The sequence below is a fragment of the Chenopodium album genome, chromosome 8, assembly GCF_948465745.1.
Source record: "Chenopodium album chromosome 8, dcCheAlbu1.1, whole genome shotgun sequence".
In the NCBI taxonomy this organism is placed as follows: Eukaryota; Viridiplantae; Streptophyta; class Magnoliopsida; order Caryophyllales; family Amaranthaceae; genus Chenopodium; species Chenopodium album.
In genome coordinates this window covers 72,009,511-72,031,378 of record NC_137841.1, presented here as the reverse complement: position 1 = coordinate 72,031,378, position 21,868 = coordinate 72,009,511, and the positions used below count along the sequence as shown (strand labels likewise).

The following is a 21,868-nucleotide window of genomic DNA, read 5'->3' as shown; positions in this document are numbered from 1 at the left end:
TATATGTATAACATAAAATATCTTCATTGAAACCATTTGCTTCAATTTTAGCCGTCTATAGTTATCGGCTTATCGCCGTCATCTCCACGTATTTCTACGCCCTAGGTAAAATCTCGAAAATACCTCGATATAAACAATACACGTTGATCATGTTCATTATTTGTATTCCCTCTAAAATTTCACATTAATTGCGTGTGAAAATTAGTTGTTGGTCAAAACATAGATTTATTTCAAAAATATTGAGAGAGAGAGAAAGTACATATCATCATCATTTTTTTAACAGTTCAACATTCTAGTGATTAGGTCCACATAAAATTATTGATGAATGTACTCTTAGCTTGCTTTTTATTGGTCAATGGTGAATGTACTTAAAACAGGTAGATCTGATACTTCGTACGCAATATACAATAACGACCATGAAAAATGCATTAGAATTTGGAAATTTTAATCTAGAAGCATGAAATTGAGGTCTTAACCTTAAACTTTAAAGAACCACAAGTGGTCCTATTTATTTCCTCATCAAATTTATGAGGAGGTCAATTCCTCAAACCAAACTAGCATTTTCCTAGAAAGAGCATTGAAACACACAACTTAATGACTCCATATCTTGAGCTACATTGCATATTTTTATGGGACCATGACGCATTTGGAACCATGTGGTTCAAACACAATAGGGGTCCAGTGGCCCATAGTTGATGGTGAGGATTCATAGTACATAAAAGTATACTATTAGTACTCATTTGTATTATACCGTATAAGTGGGCCATTGTGTGTATAATGGACAGTTTTCCAGTTGGGCCTGTCTGTGTTGCGGTCCACTAGTTGTGGACTAAAGGGCCCATGTTTCGTGCGTCGGTTCTATTGTCTTCTATCTATGTTGATCATGAGTATCATTTTATCAAGCTATAAATCTATAATAATGGATTATTATGTTATTGCAGCTGTTAAGTTGGAAGTTTGGAATATGGAATCTTAGACGTAATGCACATGCACCTTTCTTCTTACTCAACCTTATCTAGTTTTTGTTGGCTGCCTCCTTTTTATTAGCCACACAAATTGTTATAGCAAATTAGTGAATTACTCCCTTAATTGTCATTTGAAACTTTTCTTATTGGATGTGAAAGCGGAGTACTCCATGGTAACAAAGAGAACAAAAAAGGTCTTTGTATAAACTAGACACTATCGGTTATCCATTATACCACAATATATGAATATATGATTGCTATAACAGTCAATAAATAGATACTAAGCAGTATATGCGAGATCAGAAATAACACGTTTTCATCACTAGAATTCATTAAAAATTAATTTTATACACATGGTTACTATTATTTTCCACCTTATTCCCGGACCTTGGTGGGTTGACCAGCAACCTCCTCTCATTGCGGTAAGTGCTCAGGGTAAACCTACGGTAAAATACGGAAGGTGCCCTTGACATAGAAGGAAGGGTGAGATGAGAATCAAGCCAAGGTCTTTTTTAGGAAAGATGGTCCCTCCGGACTCCGGTCCTCCACTCCATGATCCTCAAATTTTGAATCATAGTTGGGTGTAAGTGTAAGTAATCACATTGAATGATGGATTAATCAAATAATCAATCAATTAATCAATCTTCCTATGAAATGGGTTAAACAATTAACACCCTCCCTCCAAGTATGTATGTAAACGTGGGTCCAAAATATAAGGACTAGTCAAACATCAAGACTGAGTTTCTATTCCATTCCATTTCACCGGATACTCCATCCAATCAATTTTCTCTTTCCTCTATTGTAGGGTTTTATCCTTCTTTTCTCCCCTATCTCTATCTTCCCCAGAAATCCCGATTTTTCTCCATTAATGGCGGGAATCAAGCTTCCTCCGGCGGAAGATACGGCGGAGCTTCCTCAACAGCCTAGAACTTCGGTCACCGGAGATCTCATTTCCGACGATGATCGTTCTATTGCCGCCGATTCCTGGTCTATTAAGAGCGAGTATGGTAGTACTTTGGATGATGAGCAGCGTCATGCTGACGCAACCGAAGCTCTCGCTGCCGCTAATCTCCGCCCTTCCTCTGATTACAGGTTCTCTCTCTTTCGATTTTTATGCTTTTGATTTTCTTCTCATATTAGGTGTTTCTTCAATTTCTTTTGAATTTGTGTAATTTGATTAGGTGTTTGTGCAATCAGGGTTTATATTGTTGTCGGCGTGATCGATGTATGCATTTTGCGATATGAGTGTTAATTTGCTGAACGATTTTGGGATTCCTTTGATAATTTGTTGAAATTTGTGTAATCAGATTAAATTTCTGTGTAATTAGCTAATTTTTCATTGTCATTAATGTCAGCATTATGCAAAATTGAGCATTTTGTTTTCTGATATTGAATCTTAGATTAATTTGGTGTTTTCCTCTCCACTTTTGGTGTTCCAGACATATTTATCAGCGGATTTGCTTAATCAAACAGTTAATGTTGTTGTGAATTAGGTTTATTTGTTGTGTTCAATGTCTGCATTCTGCAAAATGTGTTACTCCGTATCCTTTTTTGCTCAAATGTGTGTTCTGACTTCTGATCAATTCGTTTTGAAGTTTATCTTGCTCTCCCATTTACTTCAGGTATCTTTCTGCTTTTCGTTTTCATTGGCATTTGTTTTTTCTGATCAGATATTGTTGTTTGATCACTTATTGGCTTGATAGCATATTTTGTTGGTTGAAACTGTCTGAATTGAGGTTTATTTTGCTAAATTGATCGGTCACTATCATGTTTAATTTGGCTCCTTTCATTGCAAATGATGTATGTATCTGGTGATTGGAGTGTTTGTTTGCTGAAATTTATTCTCTATATTTTTATTGGAGTTTTGCCTTAGGTTTATTAGCTCATTTGTCATTACTTTTAACATTTTGCACCTTTGATGTTTTATTTAATTTTACACCAGGTTATTGCGATAGTTTTGAGTTGAAATCTTCTTAATAATTTTTTTCTCTTCACAGGAACAATTATTGCCTATTTGCTGAATTGAATTTCTTTTTGTTTGTTTGTTTGTGTTAACGAAAAATTGGATTTTTTTCCTTTGGTGAGTGACAGTTCAGATAAGGATTCAGAGAAAGACGCAGAAGATGGTGATGGGATAGCCTCAATGCTTGGCCTTCAGAGCTATTGGGATGCGACATATTCTGACGAGCTTGAGAATTTCCGCCAGCATGGCCATGCTGGTGAAATTTGGTGCGTTGTGTTGTCATATTTCTGTTAATATTGCAGACAAATTTCCTGATGTTAGTTGGAAAATTCATTTACATGCTTTCAGCCTTTCACTACTTATGCTTGTATAGTCATCACAAAAGAATTGCTCTATTTTTTTTTTTTAAACCAAATAATTGCTCTATTATGCTATGGTTGTGCTTATTGTGAGTTACCAGTATAGATATAAATTGTCTTGTTATAGTTAGCTATAATATCCTATGATACTGCTCTAAAAACATTCAATCAGATGACTGTATTATTTGTCGATAGTTTCAAGCCTTTGATTTTTGGTATGTTCAATATTTTTGGTATGCAACTTAAAAAAACAGGGGAAGTATTATTTTTGAACAACAACAAAGTCTTAGACCCAAAATGACTTTCAAAATTATCTAAAAATTAATTAATAACAAAAAAATAGATAAAAATTAAGATTTAGGAGCGAAACTCCCTCCAAAAGGTTTCACTGTAGTAGATAGAAATATAATATAGATTCTTCTCCTAACATAAGCTCTAAAGTATCTTTCAAATTTCTTCTGTCTTTGAAAATAGTCTCTACCCCACCCCACCTCACCCCATTGGTAGATTTTTTGTATGTGAGACAAAATCAATTTTTCATAGGCGAAGATTATTTAGATTGGAGATTTTGGATGCCATATATTTATTTTCACACTGCTACTTGCTGTCAGGTTTGGACCTGAAGTCATGGATACTGTTGTTTCTTGGACAAAGAATTTATGCATTGATATTTCTCGGCGTCGCTTGTTAAATCATGTTGGTGATGACAAGACGGAACATGATGATCATGCAGCTCATGACCTGTCAAGTTGGAGCGTACTTGATCTTGGAACTGGCAACGGTCTGCTTCTACAAGAGCTTGCTAAGCATGGGTATTAATTGCATACTGTTAGTCTCCAACATTTTGCACTACCTAAACTCTAGTTTGATTATCACCCATAGTAATATGTCTATTTGGTTTGATGCTCCTTAATGTTCTTTATGGATGGAAATTGATTGCAATGGGAATGATTCGCAATTATGGGTTTCTGGTTTTTAAATATTTAGAAATTTGACACATTGATTACTGTTGCTTGGATGAATAGGCACTAGTATTTATTATTTGTAATCAAGGATTTGATTAATATGCTCAGAATATTTGGTGGTAAAATATGCTATGGAATTCAATGCTTAATTTTAATTTGCTCAAGTATTGGGTTTGATGCTATCTGTGAAAGGAGATAAGCTTATTGATTAGAAATTTGAGTATTGGATGTCTACTTCCTGGATGATTGATAGTTGGGGTCTAGCTTGTTCTGCATATCTGTGCAGGTCAATTTGGTTTGGTTACTGGTGTATGCTCTCTCTCATGAGGAAAAATAATTAAAAATTATGTGGGATGATGACATGCTTGTATTTATTTATTTATTTATTTTCCCACTAACTGTGCAAGCTCTATGGGATTAATGTAGTTCCTGGTCTACTATTTTTACATCTTAATGTATACTGAAAGTAGAATTACTCATCATTTTTAGAATTTTCTTAAGATATGTTGGGAAATATGAGTTATAGGTTATTAAGTGAGAGCACGGTGATTGTGAGTGGTTTGAAGTTTATTTCTTGTAAAAGCCAAAAGAGAGGAATAAGTGGTGTTTTTAGAGGATTTTTGTTGCTTGTCATATGGAGTGCCATTTTTTATATGTTTAGAATAAAGGCATGCACACTTGATTCCCCCTCTTGCTAGATTTGCTGACTCTGCCTTTTGTTTGTGTGGTTCAGGTTCTCGAATTTAACTGGCGTTGACTACAGTGAAGGGGCTATAGGCCTTGCTCGTGCTCTTGCTGAGAGGGATGGATTTAATAACATTGCTTTCTCGGTAAATTTCTAATTCAAAATATTTTCATCAGCTGGTTTATTAAATATTTTATGCTTTCAAATAACTTTTGGAAACATAATTAGGATTAGAAGGAGGAGAAATCTGCAACATCTGTTGAGCTTAGCTGTTAGTAGTATGAGAGAGAGAGAGGGAAAGAGAGAGAGAGAGGGAGGGAGAGAGAGAGAGAGAGGGAGGGAGAGAGAGGGGGGGAGGGGGAGAGAGAGAGAGGGAGGGAGGGAGAGATCTTTAGCTGTTTCTCCACTTATTTTTTCCTATACTGAGCTAGCAAAAGCTAGGTATCCAATCAGTCATAACAATTTAAATACTGATGTTTATATTGGGATTAAAACTCCCAATCCCACCCTCAATTCCCACTTACCAAACACCCCCTTTGGGTTTATCAAGATTGAATGTATATGTGTTTTACTAGTCTTTTGTATGTTGTTCTCCATTGTATATGCTGTCTCATGCAGGGCAGGCCTAGTGTACTGTTTGTGTTGAAACTACAGAGCACTTACGCACTTCACAATCCTCCTCTTGTACCCTTTCTCTTTTTGTTTTTGCTTGTTTGTCCTTTTTCAAGGAATCTGTGGTTTTGGGGCATCTTCTCTACCTCTCTCCCCTTTTTTGCCTTTTTTGGGGTAGAGGGCCAGATAGTTCAATGTATATTACTCCCTCCATTTCCAAATTTTCGTTACTATGACATTTTGCTGAGATTTCAAATAGAATGGATGAGGAAAGATATGGGGAGCCCACGGTGCCACAATTATAGAAGTTGAAATAGACCAGAAAGGAAATTGTTGAATTAAACTGGAAACAGAGATAGTATGCCTAGGTACCTGTGTAGGTTTTATAAAGTTGGATCACTTATTTTCGTTTGTCTCAAGTCTCAACATCTTACTTCGATGGTGAGAACTACTCTTGTTTCCTATGCCTGTACGACTGTACCATCATCAATATTATGGTGAACCTTTTATTGATGTTTAATTCCAAAATATATATGACCTTGCAATGCTCTAGTCTTACTATTTTGTTCAATGTTTTAACCCAGGTTGATGATGTTCTTGATACCAAATTGGAAAAACAGTTTAAGCTTGTGATGGATAAAGGAACCTTGGATGCCATTGGCCTGCATCCTGATGGCCCTATTAAAAGGTTGGTGTTATTTTTTTAAATCTTCTCAAGAGTTAGAGAGCTGGTGATCAACTGTTAACTTCATAGACTATTACTTTTCAATAACCCACTCCTCTCTTTTTGTATACCTTGTCTTCTCAAGAACTGGTGAATGGCGAACTTCATATTTTGTTACAGAGTTTTTCTCAAGTAGATCTCACTGTACTAGTAATCTTGTATCCCATATTACTGCTAATCCTATGCAGTACATTAGCAATTAGGACATTACAGTTATTCAATTTGTTTTATGTGACACTGACTGAGATACTGAGATTTGATATTTTGAGCTACAATTACCCATACTCGCTTTCTTGTTTCAGGCTTATGTACTGGGATTCTGTTGCAAAATTAGTAGCGCCTGGTGGAATACTAGTAAGTTCTGCTTACTATTTTATTGCCCAGGTTTCTTTTATTTGTCTATAGGAGTATAAACTTATTTCTAGCTCTTGATGGTCCTTGTTGGTAAAAGAAATAACGGTTTTTATTGATTGACCTTGTTTCGTAGATCTCCTGCTTGTTTCTTATTCCATGCTTGATTTCTTTCCATGAACTGTGCAGGTTGTAACATCGTGTAACAGTACTAAAGATGAGTTGATGCAAGAGGTAGAAAGATTTAATCAAAGATCTGCTGTCCAACCAGACACCTCACTAGACCAAGGTGCTCTAACATCTGCTCCTTTCCAATATGTTGACCATATACGATCTTATCCGACATTCATGTTTGGAGGAGTCGAGGGATCACGTGTTGCTACAGTAGCTTTTCTCCACAACTGAAGATCAGTAGATTTTTAATATCGGCCTATGTTTTCATCTAACTTAATATTATTATATGGTTCAAGTTTGTGGGTGGCAAAATATTGACTGTAAATGAAAGTGCCTGCGAATTGATTGAAGTTGTTTACAATTCAATGGTTGAAACATTTTCAAGTTAACAACTTCGCTTGTGTGGATTGTCAAATTTAACACAAGGGAAGTCTAATGTTGTAAAAAGCATGCCCTGTAAATTGAACCTGTTGGATTCCATTTATTATTTGTTCTAAATCGCGATTATCAAAGAGGGTGAATTTGTCTCTCTATCCCTCTTTCTTTCACATATATGTGCAGTTCACAACTTCAAAATACTAGGCTTGTGCAGTTGTGCTAAAATAAGCCTACATCAAGCAACCTCTTGTGCTGTAGTGTTCCCAGAAATAATTTCTTATGCCATGAAAATTTTGTTTGCCTAGTGGATAAAATGAAACCAGTTCAACTGTTTAAGTCGAGAATTAAGTGTGTTCTGCCCAAACTAATTGAGTTTAAGGACTGCAAGGGTTACTTTTGAGTTCAGTAAAATGGCCGGAATATTTACCAAGTAGTATAGGAACGAGCAAATCTCCATAATCGACTAATCTACCGTCCTGCAGGACATCGTTCAAAGAAAACCTACTACCATATGAATGTCTCAAATCACCCTCTCTTAGGGGAAAGACAAGCTGCCATATAGACGCGAGCATGAGACAGAAAATTAGAAAAATCTCAACACAATGCATTAAGTTTGAAGTTTTCTTTCGCAATTATAAATGCCTTTGTGCGTAAACTAAAGCAGTACACAAACAATAAATGAGCTCACTTAAGTAGATTTGTATGTAAAGCTCTCAATTCAATAATAACTAGATTAGTCCAGGAATAGTGTAATTACTCTACTGCATATAAATGTTCCACATCAGAAAAATAACCATGGAACTAAGAGAAATTATGATTGAAGCATCAGCACATAATTGTGCAGTGCAGTTCAGTCAATTGTGAAAGTCTTATTCTAAGTAAAAACAACAGAGCATTACACTTTATCTTAAAGAGATCGAGTAACAATGATCAATATAGAAAAGCTGCAGTGTGTTCTCATTTAAGTAGAAGCTGGTTCCTCAGAAGCAGCATTTTCTCCATCTACAACAACAAAAAATGGAATATGAAAATTCAGCTCAGTACAGAACCTATGTACAAACAACATAGCGTCAGTAATAAGAGAAAGGTTTTTAATGTAGCACTTACCTTCACCATCTGTTGGAGCACAAGGAGATTTACGGTACCGTGTTTGTTGCTGAGTGGGCTGCATAGACAGAGACAATATGAGGTATCACCATCATCCAGATTACTAATCACTTGTTAGTTTGAATAGACAGCTATAGTGACAATCATTTTGAGGAGGGAATACAACGAACAAAGAAAGCAAGCAGATTTTCAAGGTCACTAAGCAACATATGCAAAAGACATCTAACATAAAATTAAGCACTCAGCCGAGTTAGCTGATTTCTAAAGTAACTAGACTACAGCCAAAATAGTAGCACCCTCCATCAAGAAGTAATTAGGTTTTAAGCACATCCTTAAAGAATAGACTACAGCCTATACTTCAATACTATCAAACAGACCGTGGCCAATTAGTTTGCTGTTTAAAATATATTCGATGATCCAAATGCTACAAGAACCATCTCAAAGTTCAGGCTAAATACAATGCAAGGCTTTCAAATAGCTGGCAGATGTTTGGTTCAAAAGAAGCAAGTATAACAAATTTTAACTTGATAAAGTAAGAAGATAACTAGAATTTCATACGTTGTAAAGCACACAACGAATAAGCAACAACAAAAATAAAATAAAATAATAAGGATATCAACGTCAGGTCAGCATTATTTGATAACATAGTTAGTCTGGTATGTAGTGTACATTACTAAAATTTCAAAACCAAAATCTGGCTCAAGTTCCTTAGGGTACCACATAGGGACTGGGCTCAATGTTCTTAGGGTGCTGCAAAGAATAAAGTAACAGCTAACAGCAACAAAGAAACGGCACAAATCATTCAAATTAATACTGCAAGAATTTCACATAATTGCATTAGGGATTTCACAAGGTGAAGTTTGACAAAATACCTGCAGCTTAGGCCGAAGTGCCTCAAGAGGCCCTTTAGGCTTTTCTACGCCTTGCTGTGACACCAGAAAAAAAAAACATTAACAAGGTTTTGGAAGTCAGAACATAAGATCTTTGTCTGAAACTAAAAAGCTAGTTTATGGGACATATTAAAGTGCAAGAAGGTACCTTCCCAAGAGCCCAATCGGCCGAATCAAAGTATGCCCTCTCATGATCCTGGGATTAAATTAAAGCTTCAGTTCATCTATTAATCCACCACATTGATATTAAGGAATTCCCATATTCCAAATGACATGTTCATACCTTGGAGATGAGTGGTGGTTTCTTAGGCACAATTCCTCCATACTTTTTCTTAAGCGTTGCTTCCTGTAAGTTCAGATAATTTACAAAAAATTCAACATTTTACAACTCAAAAAACCAAACCCATTTATTTGATCTTCAATAAATTGAAGATAATGTAAAATAATAATGAAAATTTAAAAACCCATCAAGAAAATGGGCTCAGAGAACCTGCTCTTGAGTAGATGGCATTGACCTAGAACCATCTTCTTCCATCTTTTCTTACTCCTTGATATCTTCTGCTGCTGAAAATTTAATCTCAACCCATATAAATACAAGATCAAACAAATTTTGAGAAAATTTATAACAGTAACAATTACACCATCAATAATACCAAAATTAAAAACAATCACCATATAATAATGTGTTCTTGAAATGGATCAAACCAAAAACAAAGCTCAGGATAGCAAGATCATAATGAAATCCAATTGGGTGAAATTTCTAAAAATTGAACAAACCCTAATCTAACTTGATTTAAAATTACCCAGAAATGAATTATACAAGAAGAAGGTACATCTGAAACATTTGAATGCAGAAAAATGAAAGAAAGTACCTGGGGTTTTCAAATTCAATGTTCTTGCCCTGTCCAAAAAGCTATGGCGCCCTCAGCAGCAAATCTTTTGTATCTATCTATCTCTCTTATGTAAAACCTCTGTTTATTTTTTTTTTTGTCTTTTCCTTTTTTTTTTTTTTTTTTTTTTGAGAAAAAAGTGAAGTTATCTTTAATTTTTGTAGATCTTCTGACAATAAATAAAATTATTAATTATTGACTTGCTGATGAAATGCAATGGATCTTATTTCGAATTTAGTTTTTTTTTTTTTTTTAAAAATATTTCACACAATCGTTTTCGGTCTTAAAAAAAGGCGAGTCCTTGTATGAACTATCTTTAAAAATGACTCACAAAATTATATCCATCTTACCCCTTGATATTTGTTTTAGGGTACACTTAATTATATACGCTAATTTTAATGTATATTTACTCCATTTTGATTTATTATTATCAAGTAAATTGAGACAAAAGGAGTATATTTAACATACGTTAGTTCATGCCATATATTGTTAAAGTTAACTTAAGTATTTAACCTTAATATTGAAACTTTGAAAGTTATTGGTCAAACACTCAAGCCCCTGTTTCCAAAAAGTGGTGGGAGCACTCTGAATTCAATAGAGCACGTTTGAATATTACATTATGCCTGTTGTTGCTCTTTGATTTGTTGATTAAAAAAAGTGAAATAGAAGATTGATTTCTAGTTGAAATAAAAGAAAGAGAAAAAAAAAAATTCGGTTGCATACATAAATCAAAACAAATTAGGATTGTCCAAACTTGAAATCATGAAAGGATCATTAAAAATACAGCCTTGTAGTTACGTAAAGATCAAGAGCAAAGGACCAAGTTAAGCCAGAAATGATGCGAGTAATCGAACAAACATCATCAGTCAATAATATCACTGTTTAATCGTCCAAACTTCAATTTCACCATCAAAATCGACACTCAGTAGCTTAAGCAATTTTCAATCAGATAACTAGAGTATTGTATGGATTGTATACATGCATTTAAAAGCATAGACATAGATCTGAAAATATAATAAAGCATGAAGCTCGAGTACCAAACTTTCAATAGCTATCTTCAACTGCATCTGCAGAAGTCATGCACTCTTTCAGCCCTCGTCAAGTCGTCATGCACTCTTTCAGCCCTCAAATGCTGGTAAATCAACTGTTCTTGCTGCAGATGCTTTCACTTCAAGCACATTCAGTGGCCTTGCCAGATGCATTACTCTAACCTTTAACTTGATTTAGGCTGTGACCACGACATTTCTTTGCTTGTTGCATTTATTATATAAAAAGACCAAATTTGCTAAAGCTCAAGATAGACAGTTTGAAACATCAGCAACACACATCGTGCTTGTTAGTCTGATGAGTTCCTTGGTCTCTTCATTTAACAAAACCTTGTCCTCTGTCATCCTTTCTTCAATTATAGGTGGCATCTTCCCAGCACTTGCATAAGTTCGGAGCAACATGTTGTAGATCTCTGTTGTTAGATACCCAGCATTACGAAGCACTGTAAGCATATCTTCAGCTCCCTTAATACTCTCCTGCTCCTCTAAAAGCTTGTAAATCTCACAGATGAATGTCAAATTGGGTTCCCATTTCTTGACACTGGTGATGGCTTTTTTGAAACAGTCAAGAACTTGTTCTACCTGCTTAAGTTTAAGATAACCACTAGTGAGAAGCTCCCAAGTGGTGTAACTAGGCTTAATGCCTTTTTGTGTAAATCGATCAAAAAATTCAGTAGCTTTTTCCATATGGTTTGCATTGATGTAGGCTCCAACGAGTAAATTAGGGACACGGGAGTCACCACTTGTAGAAACTAACTCCCACTCATCGTAAAATTTCTCAGCATCTTTCAGTTCCCCGAGCTTTATGAGGGAAGCTATTATGCAGGTGTATTCTGAATCATTCAATTTGCGGAACAGTGACTTCATCTTCTTCCATGTATTATAGACTTCATTTTTCTTTCCTAAATTTGTATACAAACTGATAAGAGAAGAATATGCAGAACGATTTTTGCGGGATATCCTACTCTCCATTTCCTTCAAAGAACACTCAGCTTTGTCATTCATTCCCTTCTTAGTATACAAACTGGTCAGTATGCTAAATGTCATCCAATCAGGTTCAATTTTGGCCTTCTTCATTTCAAGGAAAACATTTTCTGCAGTTTTAACATCGTTCTGAAACTGACATGTGGTTAACCACAGATTGTATGAGACAATATCTGGTTTTGTATTTTTTTTCAACTCTTTCATCAACTCAGGAATCTTCTCCAATTTTCCAATCTCCTTGTACATGGACATCATGTGATTATAAGGAAGGGGGGAGCTCACATAACTGCATTCTGCCATCTTAACCATCAGTTCCTCAGCTTTATCATAGGCACGGTGCTGTACATAGGTGTGCAACAGCGCAGAAAGTGTAGGTTCAGCTCTCATTGTTTCAGGTATATCTTCAAAAAACTTCTCAGCACTGTCCAAGCCGCGGATTTTAGCAATCAAATCCAAATGAACAGCATAATCTCCACACAACAGCTTGATATCTTCTTGAGTTCTCATCCATTCACTAATCTAAGCAATTAAATGAATTAAAACTCTAAATAATATAGCATAATATCTTCAAATACACGAAAAATTTCTGTTCATGAAATAATGCTTGTAAGTCCTAAGCATATACAGCACCACAAGCTGACATTAAAATTTAGTTCACCACTTCTCTACAGGTTATACATTTATACAATCACCTCATTTCGTCTCATAAATCTAATGTTCCATCACAAACAGGACACAGCTCACTATAATCAGAAAGCAACAAGTGCTCTTCCTAAAAATCTCTAGGGAGTGCAGCATTCCTGAATCCTGATAATCAACAGATTGGGGTCAATTTTCTCTAGCTATTGTCTATTCATCAAAGCATCAAACAACTTAATTGACAAGTTAATCCACTCTTTCACTACTGCTAATCCAAATTGACCCGTCTATCACCCCTTTTCGACCCTCATTACCAATTCCTACACGAACCGGTGCTCCTAGGTGTTTGTAGGATTGTGATTGTTCACGAAAACGGAATCCTCGTTAAATAAGATCATAGGATTTAGAAAAACAATATCAAATTCTAGCAATGATGATGCTAGATTGGCATAACCCCAAATATATCAGTTTATCACACATTAATAAGACAAAATATTAAAACATGCATATATTTCCAAGTGTTTACTTCATCCAAATGCTCAATCAATGTCTCAATGCTATATTAACATACAAATTCCAAGCAATTTCCAATCTAATACATACAAAATACAACCATAAGTCATTTTAACAAATACAACTAATTTCAACTTTAAAATTAAAAACCCAAAACACAAAATCATTTTTTTTAAAACCCTACATAAACCCTAATATGAAAAGAGAGAAAGAGAAAGAGAAAGAGTGAGAGAGATAAACCTCAAGGGCATGTTTGAAGCGCCTGAGTTTACGAAGCTCACGAACAATACGATTAAGCTCATACTTGCGAACAGTATGACCTTCCTCTTTCCATTGACGAATAGTGACCACTGCGCTGCGTTTTGGGTGTATCAGTGCGAGCAGCCTTCTTCCCAGTGTATCTCTGCCTCCACTTGAAGAAGAAGAAGAAGAGGTTATTGGGGTGGTTTTCTTGCCGGAAGATTCCGACGTCAAAGCCTCTGCTGCCGGGGTTACGGTGGTTTTCTTGCCGGAGGATTCCGCCGGTAAAGCCTCTGCCGCCGCTGAAAAACGGCGGGCGGCAGAAATGGCGGCTGCTCCGATGCGGCGTTGTAGCATTTTTAATACTTCAGCAAAGAGAGGTTTAAGTTTTGGGTAACTAAAATTTATTCTACTGTAGACTAGTGAGCTTTTTGTTTAATCCGAATTGGGCTCAACCTTTTTCTTTATTTGGTATCGGGTTTATGGTTGTAGTCTTTATACTTGTAGTAGATTGACATGTTTTCTTCATTTGATTTTTACATAGGGTTTAAGTCATAAAATATACGATATAAAATTTGACAATTACAGATTGGATTTGATTTGATTTAAGGTTGAGTTGATATTGTATCTGATAACCAACCATGAATGAGCATGACTTGTACTATTTGAAGTTTCGAACTTACTTAGGGAGTTAGGGGTACCAATAAAGGCAAACTATAAGCCCCCTAAAATTAGAAAGAGAAAAAAAAGCCCGTTCTCATACGATTATTTTCTATTCAGTTTAGCTCTAATAAGTTCAGTTCATTTCATTACAGCTCAGTTCAGTCCATGAGAACATGCCCATAGATTAGAAGCCGCCTCCTCCCAATTACGAACATGGGAAGGTGAAGTCGATAGTTAAAGCCCAATTCTCTTTATGAATAGCAGCCTATGTATCAATGTAAAGCGATTGCGTATGAAGAATGTATTCTAGTCATACATGTGGATTATTGAGCCCTCACACACATTCCCTTTTTCTAACCTCCGCGTATGATTAGGAAAATACTTATATTGTCTCGGATTTTCAAGTCGGGTCATTCTCGGGTTCAAGTCGGGTTCGGTTCAAGTCAATAATTTCAGGTTGGGTCATTTCCAAGTAGGGTCATTTCCAGATTCAAGTCAGGTTATGTTCAAGTCAATAATTTGCAGGTTACAATCAGTTTAGGTCATTTCCAAGTCAGGTCATATTCGGGTTCAACTAACTATAAACAGATAATTATCATTTTTATCAAGCTAATTATTTCCTTTAACAATAATATATATGACAATATACTAGGGAACTATAGTCTATGATTTAGGAAGATAATTATCTCCTTTGACCATACAACAAATATATACTTTATTTAACTCTTAAATTTGAGGATGATGCTCCTTTATTTTGCTGGCCTGGACCGACTTGGTCTCCCAAGACAAAATGCTTTAATCAAGAATAATAAGGTGGTCTAAATTGCATTTAAGGTCTTTCAAAAAAAAAATTGCATTTAAGGTGATTTGAAATCGAGTCAGGAACAATTTTGGTTGAATTTAGGTCAGGTCAATAACAAGTCGTGTTAATTTCGAGTCGGGTTAGTAATAGATCGGTTTGAATTTTTGGGTTGGGTAAGTAATAGGTATGGTAAAATTCGGGTCAGGTCAATAACAAGTCGGGTTGAATTTGGGTCAGGTAAAAAACAAGTCGGGTTGATTTCGGGTCGGGTTTGTAACAGGTTAGGTTAAATTCGGGTTGGGTGAGGAACGGGTTGGGTTGAATTCAGGTCAGGTTAGTAACAAGTCGGGTTAAATTTGGGTTTTGACGGGTTAAAAGGGTTTGGGTCAATTTCGGTTCAAGTCGGGTTCGGTGCAAGTTAATTAAATTGGCCATTGTAAAAACCGGTAAATCGGTGCAAGTTGTAAACCGGTAAATTGGTCGTTTAAAAGCAAACTGAATGGTTCCACACACCCAATTGGACTCCCGGAAGGTATTAGAAACCATGGTAAACATTTCGGCAGTTTTTATTTTCGGGCGAAAAAAAAGTCAAAAAATTCCAAAATTGAAGGCTAATATCCACGCTTTTTGAGAAATTTTGGAGGTTTCGGGGCTCGGTGTCGAAAAGTCTTGAAATTCTATGGGATACATCTCGGGGTCATATGGTGCCATTTGGAACCATATATGATCATTATTTGTTGTCATAAATGTTCGTGATAGGCTTGAATTAATGAAATTGGTGCAAGTTGTAAACCCGGTAAATTGGTCGTTTAAAGGCAAATTGGATGGTTACACCCACCCAATGAGACTCCTAGACGGTATTAAATACCATGGTACACATTTCGGCAATTTTTATTTCCGGGCGAAAAAAAGTCAAAAATTTCAAAATTAAAGGCTAATATCCACATTTTTTGAGAAATTTTGGAGGATTCGAGGCTTGGTGTCGAAAAGACTTGAAATTCTAAGCGATACATCTTGGGGCCATTTAATGCCGTTTGGAACCATATATGATCATTATTTGTTGTCATAAATGTTCGTGGTAGGCTTGAGTTAATGAAATCGGTGCAAGTTATAAACCGGTAAATTGACCGTTTAAAGACAAATTGGATGGTTCCACCCATCCAATTGGACTCCCGAAGGGTATTAGGGAACATGGTAAACATTTCGGCAATTATTATTTCCGGGCGAAAAAAGTCTAAAAATTCCTAAATTAAGGGCTAACCCAGTGTATCAGTGCGAGCAGCCTTCTTCCCAGTGTATCTTTGCCCCTACCTGAAGAAGAAGAGGTTGTTGGGGTGGTTTTATTGCCGGAAGATTCCGACGTCAAAGCCTCTGTTGCTGGGGTTACGGTGGTTTTCTTGCCGGAAGATTCCGCCGATAAAGCCTCAGCCGCCGCTGAAAAACGATGGGCGGCGAAAATGGCGGCTGCTCCGATGCGGCGTTGTAGCATTTTTAATACTTCAGCCAAGAGAGATTTAAGTTTTGGGTAACTAAAATTTGTTCTGATGTAGTAGACTAGTGAGCTTTTTGTTTGGGTTCTGCCTTTTTCTTTATATGGTATCGGGTTTTTGGTTGTACTCGTAGTAAATTGACATGTTTTCTTCATTTGATTTTTACATAGGGTTTAAGTCATAACATATATGGTATAAAATGCGACAATTATAGATTGGATTGGATTTGATTTAGACCGAGTTGATATTGTATCTGATAAACAACCATGAATGAGTATAACTTGCACTATGGCCACTATCCGAAGTTCCAAACTTAAGGGGTCTTCATTAAGGAAAATTACAAGCCTCCTAAAATTCAAAAGAGACAGATTAGAAGCCGCCTCCTCCCAATTACGAACAAAGGAAAGTGAAGTCGAGAGTTAAACCCCAATTTTCTTTACGAGCAATAGCCTATGTATCACATGTGAAGCGATTGCCTATGAAGAATGTGTTCTAGTCACACATGTGGATTATTGAGCCCTCACACTTCACACACATCCCCCTTTTTTTCTAATCTCCGCGTATGATTAGAAAAATACTTATCTTGACGCCCCTATGCATGATTAGCGTGAATGCTAATTTCAACCACTCTTGGTGGTTTACCATCCCGCTAGCTAGCTAGATTAATGACTTACTACAATATAAGGTATCATGCAATGTTGAAGAATTAGGGGCAGGGGTGTGTTGGAGTTGTACAATTGCCAAAGCAACATTTGTGCTTGACTGCTTGTACTTTGCATGCTGAACCTTTTCCAACCTGATTTTCGGATTTACCTAACCATTAAAGGCCTGAGGTTAAAGAGCTTCTTATAAATGAGTTTATATACAGATACTGAGATACTACTATTTACATTTGCTGAACGCGAGATACAATTTCCCTCTAATGAAGTCATATGCTGAAGAATTGACATCCTTCTTTCCTCTATGACTTCCACAAGACCACAACAGCACTTTTGACAACCCCATTCATGCTTTATCCAAGAATATGTGCATTCGGTTTGACAAATATCATTCATTTGATTTGACATTGGTCAGGCGCTTATGAATGTTATGGTGAATGAGGAATTGCCACAGTGAGGGTCTGCACTTTCAGATGATGATCATCATGTAAATTACTGAATGCGGATAACATGAGCTGAAATCTGCGACTGTGCTAGCTCATTTTCTTCATCTGATGAAGCGTGGTAAAATGCTGCAGGTGTCTGTAGGGTAAAAGAGGAAAAAAATTATTACATCGCGAAGAGTATGTGCAATCTTCTTATCGCTCACAGATTCTACATGGCAAAAGAAGTGCTGAAATGATCGATGGCCAAAGAAGTGATCATATAATCTTTCTACTAAGGCATCATGAATTAGATTTGAAACAAAACAATATAAGATTGCAACGAAATGTTTCAAATTTGAAGTACAATCTACAGCAGTTGAGGGAAAAAACAGGAAATGGACAAACTCCAGATTATATTCCATACGAGTGAAAGAAGGCAAAGCTTTCACATCTGAATTGAAAGACTGAAGAAGTGATTTCATACTTCACTGACCTGTCGGTGTCCCCGATGATGGCGTATAATACTGCATGCTTTAAGCATGACAAACATCGGCAGAAGAATAGCAATGGTCCTCAGCATCAACAACTGCAAGTAGTTTAAAAATCTGAATGTTATACTGACATATCCACACCACCACCGTGGTAAAAGGGCTGAAGTAAGAAGGTAACTCACTGTGTATAAGGTAAAAGAGTATTCTCCAGCACCACTATATACAATTGGAAGAGTATGGCGTAGAACAACCAAAATCATAAACTGCTTACAAAGAAACAAAAGCATAATCAGTCATCCTCAATGCATGAAATGATTGTCATTCTTCCGTGTAGACAAAAACTACATGAAAGGTGTGTAAATATTCTCCGAAACACTGCATTCCTCTACCCACTGAATATGGTGGCAGAAGAAAAGATAAAAAATTTCATTTGCACTGGAGATAACTGTATTGACATTTTTTAACTACATATTTAAGATGAGGACGGGGGAGAACAGCTAGACAGTAGAGGTAAGGATCTGAGTCATGAATTATATAGTTTGCTGTATTTTAAATAACAATCAAAATTCTAGACAGCACATACTAAAGCTAGTAAAATGTAGATTTTGATCCTCCATAACCTCAATAACGAAACTCGTGTGATAGCAGAAGTATGCTTACAATTCAAGCAAGTTTAGATATGCAAAAACCAAGCAAGGAGAAAGAGAGATTACTATGACTGTAATGATCCGACAACAGATTATGCTTGCAGTGGGAGCTGTATAGTCATCAAGTCTATGATCGAAGAAATTCTGTGCAGCAATTATTGATGGATGATTATATTGATTACTTGTTGCAAATTCCCAAGGTTCCCTACAAAAGTTAGCAGGAATATTAAATTTACTACTAGTTGCTTCGCGCCAGCAATTCTGCTCTTTTAGAGGATAATCTCAGAGATACAGGAACATCATCAATGTAGCAATATACATTTTTCTCATAAACAATAAACAAGACCTCTTGGCATGTATTTTTATAGAGATGAGAGCTACCTCAAACGCACAGGAATGACAGCAAAGGGCAATCTAGGGGGTGGCGCAGTATATCCAGGCTTATATGGCTGCAACCTCATAAAATTGAAGAGACTTAATACTAAATATAGTGGACAGTTAACCAAAAGACTAGACCACAAGAAATAATCGGAGAAGATTAGAGCGAACCTGCAAGCAAATCTCACAGACAGTGTCACCCTTTTGATTGCACCACATTTGTACACATCTACGGTGAGCATACTGCAATTATTGAGACATTATGGTTCGATTGGAAGATCTAAACACATAAATTACACAAGCATATAAAGCATTTTATAAAAATCAAAACACAAGAACACCATATATTGACCATGATCAAACACACAAAAGAACTTCTTTCCACAGCTTCAGCCACACACAAGTAACAAGACACATGATCAAATCAAAATTCAATTGAACACACCAACAATCAACTATAACATGACATTATACCGACCTTCAAGCTACCGCAACAAGCACAAGGTGCTTCCATGTTCGACGATTCATCTTCATCGTGGCAAATCCTACACTGAGCTAATTTTCTAGGGAATGACCCATCATTTGCATCCATCCTATCAAATGAAAAACTTTTCTCCATACCTACAATTCTTGTCTTTTTTACACTTTTTACTTTGATAGGAAATACGTGCTACTTCATTAATCAACAGACAAAATGTCCATATGTACATCCAGGGAAATCTCCAAGGACAATGTTTTTCCCAAACTTGTTCAACACCAAAAGGAACTAGCTTTGCAAGGTACTTTCACAACTTAATCTCAATCCACATAAATTAAACCACCATTACACAATTATCTCCTTAATCAAGAAAGTAATTTTGACACCCAAAATGTCTTCTCCATCAACAATCTCCCAAACTCATTAGCAAATCCCTGCATTAAATTTACAACATCATATCAGCAAGAAATTAATGGGCAAATCAACAACAAAACACTCCCATAAAAGTTAATTCTTCCAAAAATATGACACGAAAATCAATAAATAAGAGATAGTTATTTTTTCGTACAATATAATGTTCAAAAAACATATGTTGGAATTACAAGGAACCCATGTCAGAAACAAAGCTACTAATACAACTCATTCACTTGATTAATCTCATAATCCAAAATTTCTGGGAAACAGGAATAAAAACAGAACAAACCCAGAAAAAAAAAAAAAAAAAAAAAAAAATCAAAGAACCCACCTTTGAAATTGATTGATGAAGAAGGAAGGAGAAGATTAATGGCATGCAAGAGCATATTAAAGGGAGGGGAGAGAGAGAATAAGACTTACAAGCGATGATTTCTTGAAATAGTTATCTTTAAATTATGTTAAACAAACCAAAAAAGCAAGGTATTATTTGAATTTTATTATCTATACTCCATCTTTCCTTAAATAGTAGTTTTCTTTTCTTTGCCCAGAAATTACTATTCCTACAATCTCCATCTTCTTCTTCGTGTTGTTCTTGTTATTATGTTAAATAAGAGTGTACAAAAACCAGAAGAAAGGAAAAAAAGGAAGGCATTATTCGAGTAACGAATCTTTCTATAATTGTGTTACTGCAATTGTTTTCTGAATAAAGTTGGATTTAAAGCAACGGAATTTAGGGGAATTATGTAATAACAGAATTTGTGATTGGAATTCTCATTGCGTACGATTCCAAGCCTGTCAACAAGTGTGGTGTGGAGTATGTGGACGGTTTGCTTCCTCCAATTTTTGGGCTTTCATTTGTTTGATCTTGTCTTTTAAGGTCAATTAGCCCAATTCGATTCAAGTTGCTGTATCCGTTCGAAAATAATAGTCACATACTTATGTATTGTTGATGTCAAATTTTGATCTATTTAGTGATTTTTTAGCCCTGTTTGGTAATTAGTGTTCAGCTGGTTGATATAGCTGATTTTATTAACTGGTTTGTCTAGCTCATTATTTTAAATGATTTGACTAGCTGGTTGTAAACTTGTAAATAGTTGATTGTGTCTAAGTGTTTGATAAATAACTGTTTATAAAAGAGCTTTTTGACCCTAAAAGGCTCTTTTAACAAGCTATTTACCAAACAACAAGAGTAGTTTTTAAATGGTCAAACCTCTAATAGTACTCAATAAATTAAAAGCTTTTCAAAAATCTCATTATCAAACAAGGCCTTTATCTACATTGTTAAAATTATACGAGTATAACTAGCTTAGCTCGCATTTAGTTGAAGTTGATTGTTGGTTGAACGGAGTTGAAATAACGATTACAATGACATGCATATAAATGTGGCTTGTTATTGCTCTAACATGAACTAAAATGTGTGGATGTCAACTAGATTAGTTGGTAAAAATCTTGGAGGATTATATCTAAAACCTTGATCAAATCCAATTTACATTAGTTTTACCAACTTCAAAGATTTAAAAAAAATTAGCTACAATACAGTTTGACTAATAACATCAAATTGAGGAAATATAATCTTCTTTATTCCAATAAAAGATGATCAACAAAAAATCATGGATATTTATAATAGCAAATCACGTTTAGTTGCTCAACACTCACAAAAGCAATACACATTGATTGAATACATCCATAATGAAGGTTTTGTTTTGTGCGCTTCTCACTTTTTCCAAAATGATTTGGAATCGTCATTTTCAAGCCAAATCTTATGTGACAAATCATATAAAATTAGGACTAATCAAACCCTCAAGTTGCCATCTCCACCATATCAAAGTTGAAGGGTAAGCAATTAGAGTGATAATAGCAACGCATAATTATATTAACAAGTCATATACAATCACCACAACATACATATGTTTTTACAACAAAAGTCACAATTGTA

General features: G+C 35.7%; 4 protein-coding genes across 5 annotated transcripts; 1 reads left to right on the top strand and 3 right to left on the bottom strand.

The window, feature by feature from the left end:
* Positions 1–1,705: 1,705 nt before the first annotated feature.
* Positions 1,706–7,348, top strand: LOC145556549 (uncharacterized). Its single transcript, XM_081618207.1, has 7 exons — positions 1,706–2,057; positions 3,057–3,194; positions 3,899–4,099; positions 4,986–5,082; positions 6,134–6,237; positions 6,576–6,627; positions 6,814–7,348. The coding sequence occupies exons 1-7, from the start codon at positions 1,834–1,836 to the stop codon at positions 7,027–7,029; spliced, it is 1,032 nt and encodes a 343-aa protein (XP_081474333.1). The 5' UTR covers positions 1,706–1,833; the 3' UTR covers positions 7,030–7,348.
* Positions 7,349–7,957: 609 nt separating this feature from the next.
* LOC145556548 (uncharacterized) lies at positions 7,958–10,203 on the bottom strand. Its single transcript, XM_081618206.1, has 7 exons — positions 10,046–10,203; positions 9,664–9,737; positions 9,457–9,519; positions 9,322–9,369; positions 9,156–9,209; positions 8,284–8,341; positions 7,958–8,178 (listed from the first exon to the last, which is right to left on the bottom strand). The coding sequence occupies exons 2-7, from the start codon at positions 9,706–9,708 to the stop codon at positions 8,138–8,140; spliced, it is 309 nt and encodes a 102-aa protein (XP_081474332.1). The 5' UTR covers positions 9,709–9,737; positions 10,046–10,203; the 3' UTR covers positions 7,958–8,137.
* A 732-nt stretch (positions 10,204–10,935) lies between these two features.
* LOC145556547 (pentatricopeptide repeat-containing protein At4g02820, mitochondrial-like) lies at positions 10,936–13,887 on the bottom strand. Its single transcript, XM_081618205.1, has 2 exons — positions 13,486–13,887; positions 10,936–12,612 (listed from the first exon to the last, which is right to left on the bottom strand). Exons 1-2 carry the CDS (start codon positions 13,840–13,842, stop codon positions 11,356–11,358), a joined length of 1,614 nt encoding a protein of 537 aa, XP_081474331.1. The 5' UTR covers positions 13,843–13,887; the 3' UTR covers positions 10,936–11,355.
* A 3,353-nt stretch (positions 13,888–17,240) lies between these two features.
* Positions 17,241–20,736, bottom strand: LOC145556546 (uncharacterized). Of its 2 annotated transcripts, XM_081618203.1 has the most exons (8): positions 20,353–20,736; positions 19,519–19,952; positions 19,212–19,283; positions 19,044–19,111; positions 18,729–18,867; positions 18,198–18,278; positions 18,018–18,110; positions 17,241–17,681 (listed from the first exon to the last, which is right to left on the bottom strand). In XM_081618203.1, exons 2-8 carry the CDS (start codon positions 19,657–19,659, stop codon positions 17,592–17,594), a joined length of 684 nt encoding a protein of 227 aa, XP_081474329.1. In that variant the 5' UTR covers positions 19,660–19,952; positions 20,353–20,736; the 3' UTR covers positions 17,241–17,591. The 2 variants fall into 2 exon arrangements, with proteins under 2 accessions (XP_081474329.1, XP_081474330.1); XM_081618204.1 differs by lacking the exon at positions 20,353–20,736 and having other exon boundaries at positions 19,212–19,269; positions 19,519–19,652.
* Positions 20,737–21,868: the final 1,132 nt, after the last annotated feature.